At 38.6% G+C, this 9,678-nt stretch overlaps 1 protein-coding gene across 1 annotated transcript in view; it reads right to left on the reverse strand.

Annotated features, from left to right (window-relative positions):
- Window positions 1-8,321, reverse strand: part of lrrc75a (leucine rich repeat containing 75A) — a 47,499-nt gene extending 39,178 nt beyond the window's left edge. The window contains exon 1 of the mRNA XM_005804549.2: window positions 6,773-8,321. Within this exon, the coding sequence (XP_005804606.1) occupies window positions 6,773-7,024 (252 nt within the window). The 5' untranslated portion in view covers window positions 7,025-8,321. The remainder of the gene's footprint in view (window positions 1-6,772) is intronic.
- Window positions 8,322-9,678: the final 1,357 nt, after the last annotated feature.

Raw genomic sequence — 9,678 nt, forward strand, 5'->3', positions numbered from 1 at the left:
CCCAAGATGCATTCCTTTATTTATTTTGGACAAGCTACCAACTTTTTATTTCATATGTGACAACCAGAAGGTACAGCTTACCCCACATTCAAATAATGTGGCAAATACATATAGTTTTTACTATATGAAATGACAGTGTGAGTCTGATAAATGCGTTTGAAAACTTCTCCAGTCAACCATTAAAAGGGGTGGTATTATGTATTTTCCAGGCACAAAACCATTTTTAGCACAATAGGGTAATTATGTCACCTCAGCTGTTAAAAAACCCATCAAACATGACTTAAATGAAATTTGATGTCATAAGTTGTCATGAAGTGGGCTTCTGTTGCTTTAAGAAGCTTCCACTTTTTCCTGACGCTCCATACTCCAAATGCACATTAATACACAGTGGAAACTGTTTTAGCACCACTAAAGAAGCTGATATCCACAGTTAAGAAGCACCATAGGCTCCATTAAATGCATCAAAGGTTTGACGCGTAAAAGCCTATAAAGCACTATACTGTAAGCCTTTATATAGCCCTACATAGGAGTGCCAGGCATAAATTAATCATTTCCAGTTTTGCTGTTCCTGTTGAGGTGCAAAACAAAGGAGAAAAAATTTGTGAGTAAAGAAAAGACCTTGGGATTCATCAGTAGCACCAATCTGCTCGTTATGTTTCCATTTTACAGTCAGATTACGTGGAAGCTAAACATTTTTGTTTTGGCTCTTTGAGTACAAAACGACCATAGGTCACTGGTGAGTGGGTGGGATAGTGGGTGATTTCAGTCATGTATTGATAGGTACCATCAAAAACAAGTAAACAACTTTTTATGTGTAGAAAGCTACACATAATCAATGAATCAATTTAAATTTGTAAACAGATATGAACTAATCTAATGCATTTTCTCAGATAAAAAGATGTAATTAAAAGCTTTACCTCCATTATTAGCTAATGGATGATATGATACAAACAAGATATAGTGGTACTTCACTCAAGCACACTCCACTGCCAACAAAAGGTTATTCTGAAACACATTTGTCTAAATAAATTAATAAAATAGTCTATTTGTTGTTTTCTTTAAACATTCCATAACATTTTAATCATTTCAGCTCTTGTCAAACATCTACTATGATGCCAAAAGTACTGAGGTGCTTACAAAACCAACCACTTTAACAACATACCAAAGCAAAGACATTGACTTTAATATGGAGTAATGGTTGGTGGTGATGTTGCAATGGTATGAGGGATATTTTCCTGGCACACTTTGGGTCCATTAGTACCAACTGAGCATCGTGTCAACACCACAGCCAACCTGAGTATTGTTGCTGACCATATCCATCCCTTTATGACCACAGTGTACCCATCTTCTGATGGCTACTTCCAGCAGAATAACGAGCCATGTCATAAAGCGCGAATCATTTGAGTTCACTGGACTTGAATGGCCTCCACAGTCACAAGATCTCAGTCCAATAGAGCACCTTTGGGATGTGGTGGAACGGGAGATTTGCATCACAAATGTGCAGCTAACCAATCTGCAGCAACTGCGTGATGCTATCATATCAATATGGACCAGCCTCTCTGAAGAATGTTTCCAGTACCTTGTTGAATCTATGCCACGAAGGGTTATGGCAGTTCTGAAGGCAAAAGGGGGTCCAACCCGGTACTAAGAAGGTGTACCTAGTAAAGCATAGTTTCTAATTTTTGTCTCCAACCCTGCTACGTTTTCATGTTGTATTAGCATGAACGTTCGGGTTGGTTTTGCAAACAATTTATTGTCAGTTCAGTTGCAGGACTGATTATTGGATAAGCGACATGGACAGAGATGCTCGGTCTCTTGTAGAAACCTATGACTCACCGAGTTTTCCTTGCTGGCTGTTCTGCGTAGGCGGTGAGGCGCATAACGACAGCAGGTTTGAATGATTGACATGCATGTATTAATTAGCTGCTCCATTTTCAGGTTTCAGAAGCAACAAAGCAGATAGGAGAAACCAACAATTAGTCTATAAAGTAGCTGTCTGGTGGCACGTTATGGTACTAACCTGGAACTGAAAAAACGTCCAAGTCTTCAGGAAATCAGTTTTTTCTCTTCCCTGCAAGTTAAATTTAGAGGAAACTTCTCTTGTTTTAAGTCAGAGTTACCAAAATTATTTGTATTTGCTAAATGCCACAATAATGAGAGAAAGAGGAAAGTTCACTTCAAATAGACAAGTTTTAGTGTAATATATAAGTAGGCAGGTAGGCATATATGTGGGTGGGCCTGCATTGCATCAATGCAAGGTGCGATGTAGAAGGTCATAGGTGTAAACAACACGTAAACAACATGTCTGTAAGTTGTTAATATGTTTTTCACATGTTGTTAACGTGTTAAAAATTCTGTATTTTTGACCTGAATGGACTTTAAAACACCTGGCCAACACAAACATCGGCCTGTCAGTGGAGTGAAAGGAGAAAATGAGAACAACAGCTCAAGAGGAAACTGTGGATTAAACAGGAAAGGTCACCTCAGTATTTCAGATAGTTAAAACAATAAACTAGTGAATAATTATTGATATCAACTGAAGAGCTTATATCATGATATGTTTTTCAGCCGACCGTCCTATCCTACCTATGATTTAAGTATTATGATTTTTCTAAAATGCTATGTTGGTTTTACAACTGATCTGCATCCATTCTAAAAAAGTTTCTCTTTTTTAGAATGGAAAATAGAGAAACTTTTTTCCATTCTCACATAAAATTTCTTTTATTCATCACATAAATGTCTTTTATGTGAGACATAAATGTCTTTTATGTGAGACATAAAACATAAAAATGTGAGACATTTTTATGTTCTTTTTATGGTTTTTTGCCTCTTTCTATTGTTGAATCATAAACTCTTGTGCTTTAGATGTGGTTCCTGGATTAGTCATTGTTGTCCTCTTGGATTAATTTTGGTAGACCTGCCACTACTGGGAAAACTACATGCTTTCTCCATTTATGGATATTGTTTCTCCAGAGACCAAAATTATTAGAAATGACTTTTTAACTCTTTCCAGATTGAGAAATGTTAAAGATTTTGGTTTCTCATCATTTGTTGAATTTCATCAGGGATGGGCTTCATATATTAATAGTTTTTGATATTTTTGCTCTGCTTTATGCTTTCAGACAGGTTTTATTCTGTCTGAAAGTTAAGTGATGTCTGAATATTAATGGAACTGCACTAATTATATCAGGATTTCAGGTGCAAATGAAAAACAGCTACGCTAAGGTTTGTGTCTGAAGTCAAACCCAAATATGAGGAAGTTTATCAAGTCAGTAATTCTGATGAAATTGTCTCCAGTGATATAACAAGCTGAATCAATGCAGAAAAAAGATTACTGACACCAAATAAATATATATTTTTTTTGGTTGAGGTTGCAAAGGCACTCAAAGCCCCTCATGAAATATACATGAGTTTCCTCGATTGGACTCAGTTTTAACTATAATCAGACACTTAGAGTAATTTGTGCTTTCAGAAAACAGTGTAGTCTTTACTTTTGCTAGAGTAAGAGCGGTCCACATCAAAGAAGAGGTCTGAACTCAGCTCAGCCTGAACAAAGGCAGAACTGCAGTCAGACATGGAGAACGCTGCGACTCAAAAGCTTTAGTTAATAAAGGGAAGTGGTGTCCGGTGCTGGAGAACTCAGATCTATAAACACTTCACAGCATTCTCACCGACCTCTGCTGAGAGACAGCTTCATTGAGTCAACATTTTTTTCCAATTACAGAAATTGGGAAAGCACCTCGATCCAGAGTCTGGCTCAACGGCACATGGCTGCTGCCAGTTGTTGTAAACTCTCTGCAAACTCGACAGGTTATATACATAAACCCAATGCCCGCACAAGATGTGAGTACTACTACATTTGATTTGGTGGTTTCAACATAAATAAAGAGATGTCAAACTGTTTAAAATATTAATTTAAGCTTAAAAGGAATTGCTAAGTTTACTTTTTGAGAATGCGAAGAATAATTATTAGTTATAGTTGTAATCTGATGCTACAGGTTTAATCTTTCCTTTGTGTTTTGAGCTTGGCCTGTTCACAAATACATCTCAGCAAATAAGAACCGATTGCTTTTAAGATGAACCAGTCAAACTTGAGTTCTTCTCCTAGATCTTTCTTGAAAATGTGTTTTCACACCAGATGGTCCATAGACTCAGTTCGATTCGGACAAAAACAACATTTGCCACAGTTTCAACAAATCAAATCTTTTGAAAAAACTGATCCAGCCCTTCCCCTGTGGGGGCGCTGCACAAAGAACCACTGATGGGAACAACACAAAAACCACAGAAGACTATATGAGTGCAACTTCTTTATGCAGAAATCTAAATAAAAATGCAGTGGCATTAAATTTTAACAGTTGGCAAAAGACCACAAGCTATTTATCCTGCTAGCGGTAGGCTTGTGTGTTTGTTTTGGTTGTATTTACCCAGAATTTCCTGCAGTGTAGGCTAATTTGCTTCCTGTTTTTGATCTTTTTGGCATTCACATAAATTCAAACAGTGCCAGAGTACGCTTCAACAGAACCGAGACCTGGGTGGACCAGAGTTCACTTTTTTTTGGTCCACTTCAGAGTTCACATCACATCTCCACAATCAAATCGGACTTTCTGTGTAAACAAACAAGAGTTCAGTTAAGGCGGACTGAACGGGACTGGTGTGAATGCAGAATCTGTTAGTGTTAACAGGAAGTGGGGTCCTAAAACAAAATCTGTTTAAGTCCCCATAAAACTTTGGGCGAGCCCTGAATAAATCCACTCATCTGACATGCACATAGTCTTGGAAGAATGAAATCTATATTTTGTTCAGGCAGCCATGTTGCTCTCCATCATTTTATTCTGTGAGCCCATTCAAGAATCTGAAGTTGACGGTTGAGTCAGCCTGAATTCAATGTAGCAGGAATCAGGGAAAATAAATATCAAAATATTTCTGAAAAATACTCAAGATTCTTCTTTTTACTATGTAGTTCAGATGTTCTGTTGTGTATTGAATGAGTGTGAAACTTTTACAACGTATCCTTCCATCTCAAATTCTGAAAAGAGTCCATTTGATCAGCTATCTATGAAAACATGTGTTGATGGATGTTTTTATGTAGTAAGCTCTACTGTTTACTATTGCTGCCAAGGTGGAGCTGTTTAAAATTTAAATAAAACATTTTAAGAAACACAACTAAGAAAAACATTTCCTTTTTAAGAGAAAAACTGGATGAGCACCGACTCTGCATTATTCTGCGCTCCATTCACGTTGGTAGTCATGCTATATTCAGTATATGTTATATAATCAAATTGCTTTTACTTAAAAGAGAAAAGCAACAAATTATTTCTTCAACCAAAACAACAAATTGATTCTTACAGTTAAGTCTCTGGGTTAACTCCACTGACACTTTCTTTGGCATCTTATTAAAAAACTTTAGACCAAAAGAACAGCAGGACAACATTTTTTAAAGAATTTGACACTACGTCATTCACAGTCGGTTATAAGATTTCCAGTAATTTTTATTTTACTTTTTGATAATTGTTGTGTGTGTCAGATTGGTTGGTTGGTGATATTCTGTTTTGTTTTATCTGGACCTCGAGTCTGAAATAAAGTTTCTTTCAATGCAATTTCAATCCACTGGTTGCCATGGTACTGATTATCCACCTAAGTTCAACTTGTCATGCACTCAGTATCTCTCACTAAGATCAGATTAGAAAAAATAATAATATTCCATGCAGAACTGTTTGTGTGAGATTATCAATGACACCATAAATAACCAATAAAAAAATTCAACAGGTATATATTCTATATTTTTGCTTTCTTTTGTGTATAAAAGTCAGAGTAAGAGTAAATAAATATGGATGCTGTTAATATAGCCTGAACATAACATATACTGTTATTTTAGAAGCAGTAGGAATAATTGTTGCCTTTGTGATCTACATACGACAGTTAGATCATGTGATACATTGATGTTATTGATTTTCAGCAGAGTTTTTTGTTGTTTTTGCCGTTCGTCGTCAACACCTTTTCAACTTTTCCTATTCCAGCTGTTGCACTTTCACTCTGCTCCATCCCTTTGTGTCTCGCCACACCCAGTTCTTCCAGTCTGTAGGTTTTTCCTTTCCTGCTGTGGCAACGGCTGCAGCCAGCCGAGCCGAGGCAGAGTTACGCTGTAAATCAGAGTATTGTTTACCGTTACAGCAAAGCCACTCTGAATATAACAGCTCCAATCATCCAGGAAGGGAGGTGGTTATTTTACTGAGCATGAGGACATTGAATTACTCACTCAGTTTATTCAGCGTGTAAACAGGCAGTGAGAGTCTGGCTTTTGCTTCAGCGGGAGTAGTAAAAATCAAGGAAAAAGGACAAAAACAAACAGAAACAAGCAGAGGCGCTGTGACTCCTGGGAGGGTTGTACCCACTCTTCTATAAGCCTGTCACAATAATCAATTAATCGAATTAAAGTGAGCTCAATAGTTTCTATTGTGATGATTAAGAATTTCTGAAGAGGGCATTTTGTTTACAGACTTCATAATTCATTTTATTTAGGTTTTCAGTTGTGTTTTATTTTGGATATTTAAGATATCTTCCAATTTTTTTAGAAAATTAAAGTTTATTAGTCTTCGGGAAAGCAAACATCCATTATTACCCAATTATCAATATAGTCATTGAAAATGGTCTCAGAACAGCAATATTATAGTTTATCGCAATAATTACAGTGACGATTCATCGCCTTGTAAATTTTGTTATCGTGCCATGCCTACTCTTCAACACTGATTTCCACAAACACAGCAGTACCTACCTGTCTGAGCGTCTTCAGCATCTCTGTGGCTTCATCCTGCTTGCCCTGCTTGGCCATCATCATCATCTCCTGGATCATCCCAATCCGGCGCTGGTATGGCGGCGGCGGTGTCCCCGCTCGGTTCAGCCGGTCTCCAGACTTCAGCATCAGGGAGGCCAAAATGTCCCCCTTCTCCTTGGTGGGAGTCCGTTTCCAGCTGTGCTGAGGACTGGCCCCACCGGGCTCCTGGCCTTTGCTCTGCTTGGCCCCCATGGAGCTGCCTCAGTATGAACTGTGATAATAAGGACACTGGTCCCACCAAGCAGTTTGATTAATATCAGAAATGTTCTGCTCATTTAGATCATTTAGACCAGGTCTGCAGCTGATCACATCCTTGTAAAGCCAGAGGAGCTGATGTTTGTAAAGTGAAGTAGCTGCAGAGCTGAAGAAACATCACCAGTATCACAGCAAAGGTTGTAGTTTCCTGTTTCAGACATCAGTTCAGCTCAGGTTGGGAACAGATCGCAGGATGCTGCCTGCAGCATGGCCGCTCAACATGACCCCAACAAAGTCAGGGTGTCCGATCACTAAAGTAGGCTACAGAGCAGAGTGTGGCCTCCCTATCCCGAACACAACTCCAAAAATATTAACTCCGAGAGCGGCGATCCCCTAAAACAGAACCCAGTGTCCTGGGCTGGCGGCGCAGCAGACACAGAGTCGGAGGAGGTGCTGCATGAGGCAGGGCATGGCAATGTTTACACTGCAGATCAGCATCGTCCTTCTTCGGTTCGTGTCGCAGGAAGTCATGCGGTACCTGGATCACGCGCGGCGCTCGCCCTCCTCCAAGGTTGAATCTCCATCCGTGCTGGAGCAGCGAGCTGGACGCGGCCGCATCAGCGCCTAGGTCCGCGGGCTGCGCAGCGGCTGCAGCTCCGGAGGCTCGGCTCTACTGTAGGGGCGAGTCTGTGGCGTCCCCGGGCTGGAAGTGAATTATGCATCGCAGCCTCTGTTCAGCTGAGAAGGGGGCGACTGTGCATGAGCTCAACTCCTATAAACACACGGAGATGGAGAGAGGGAGCAGGAGGAGCGGAGGGAGCAGCAACACGGCCAGGAGAAGGAGAGAGGAAGCAGAGGGAGCTGCAACACAGTCGAGCTGGCGGTTTCTGGGAGTCTCTCCTCCGATTTCCACTGAAAGCAGCGTTTTATTGTTGTGCTGTACATTAGCAGTGGCGTGTGTACTGCAAGCATGAGTCACATAGCTGGAATCCTTTTGCAGACAAACAGAGGAACAAAAGTGTCACACTTTTATATATTACACAGGGCCGACCCAAGTTTGTAAGAGGCCTCAAGTAGAATGTTATTGGTGGGCCCACTTCCGGTTGGGCCCACCAGCTGACATGCTTTTTATATTGAAAATGTTGGAACTTTTGAAGGGTTTCCCCCCTTCATCTAGTATTTCACATGTTTTGCAGATTAAATAAACTAATGGAAAAGAATGCATATTTGACAAATATGATGCTAATTTTACATTATTCAGAGCTCTTATGTGTGAACAACTTGGTCACAAATGTGGCCTAATTTCTCAATAGTGTACCAAAAAAAATTACCCCTATTTGAGGAAAAAAATAAACTCTCCAACACTGGATGTCTCCCTGTAGTTTAATGACAGACACACATTAGGCCTATTTTGTGGTCTAAATCAATCAGAAATAGAAAATTACAGAATCAAATTAACTAATGAATGACAGAGTTGGTATTTAAAATCAAGCATTAGCATATTGTAGCAGAGTGGTTAGCATGGCTAGCATTCCAAATCTCTTAGCCATTTTCCACAACTTTTTTTCTTATGAATGGAGGGTCAGGTTACTGTAACTAGTGACTCCACCCCCTACCCAATCAGTTACCAAAAGTCTTATGACTTTCTATTTATGGCCAGATGAAGTTGCCGTTCCTAAATGGTGTTTATCAAGGACCTATTTGGACAAAATTAACGTATGTCCTTTGACCTTTTTTTTCCACTATTTCTACTTTTCTTTTCTGGCATCAAACTTTTATTTATTTACTTAGCTTAGATTCATAGTATCTGTTTAAAGTGTCACTCTTTCTATATCTAGATAAACTAAATGTTGCTCCCTCAGTCAGGGTTGCCAGATCTGAAAAGTAGCCCAAAAAATGTAAAATACATCCAAACTTGATCAAAACCAGCCCAAATCTCAATCTTTGTTGAAACGTGTTGTTGAATAAAGATGCAGAACAATTACATGCATAACAAATAAAGTTGTGTGCTAGCTGATAAGCTAGCACACAACCACACTCAAGTAAATAAAAAAGGTTGCACAGACAAGCTCCCCACAAAATATGCAAATCAGGCAACCAAATAACCTACACACAAAAATCCCTTTCACTAGCACGTTGTCATAGCAACTGCAAAAGAGTTATCAATAGCCTATCGACATAAATTCTAAATTCAAATTGAAAAATACTTTGTTGATCCCAAAGGGAAATTAAATAAATATAATTTAATATAAAATTTCAATTTAACATCTCTTTTTTACACACAGCACACGTTTTTAAGTTGATAAAAATGAATCAAGGTCAAGCAAATTGCATAGAAACTGATTCTAAACATTTCAAAATAAATGAGCTAAAAAATAAAAATAAAAGAGCACAGACATGGCACTTTATCAAAATGTAAAAGTTATTTACTGTTCTGCCACACAATGATTACTTTGGTAAAATTGTCCTTTCTAAAAACTTACCTAATGTTATGAGAAGCAGCCTAAATTTTATAAACACACCCAAAGCTAATTTTTTCCAACTTTAACAGTTTTAATTAGCCCATTTAGTCTCCTCTAATGTCCATCTGTAATATTCCTAACTCCTTGATCATAAAGTGAAAATTAAGTTTTAGTAAACATTTTCCTTTA

The sequence above is a fragment of the Xiphophorus maculatus genome, chromosome 18, assembly GCF_002775205.1.
Source record: "Xiphophorus maculatus strain JP 163 A chromosome 18, X_maculatus-5.0-male, whole genome shotgun sequence".
Taxonomy (NCBI): Eukaryota; Metazoa; Chordata; class Actinopteri; order Cyprinodontiformes; family Poeciliidae; genus Xiphophorus; species Xiphophorus maculatus.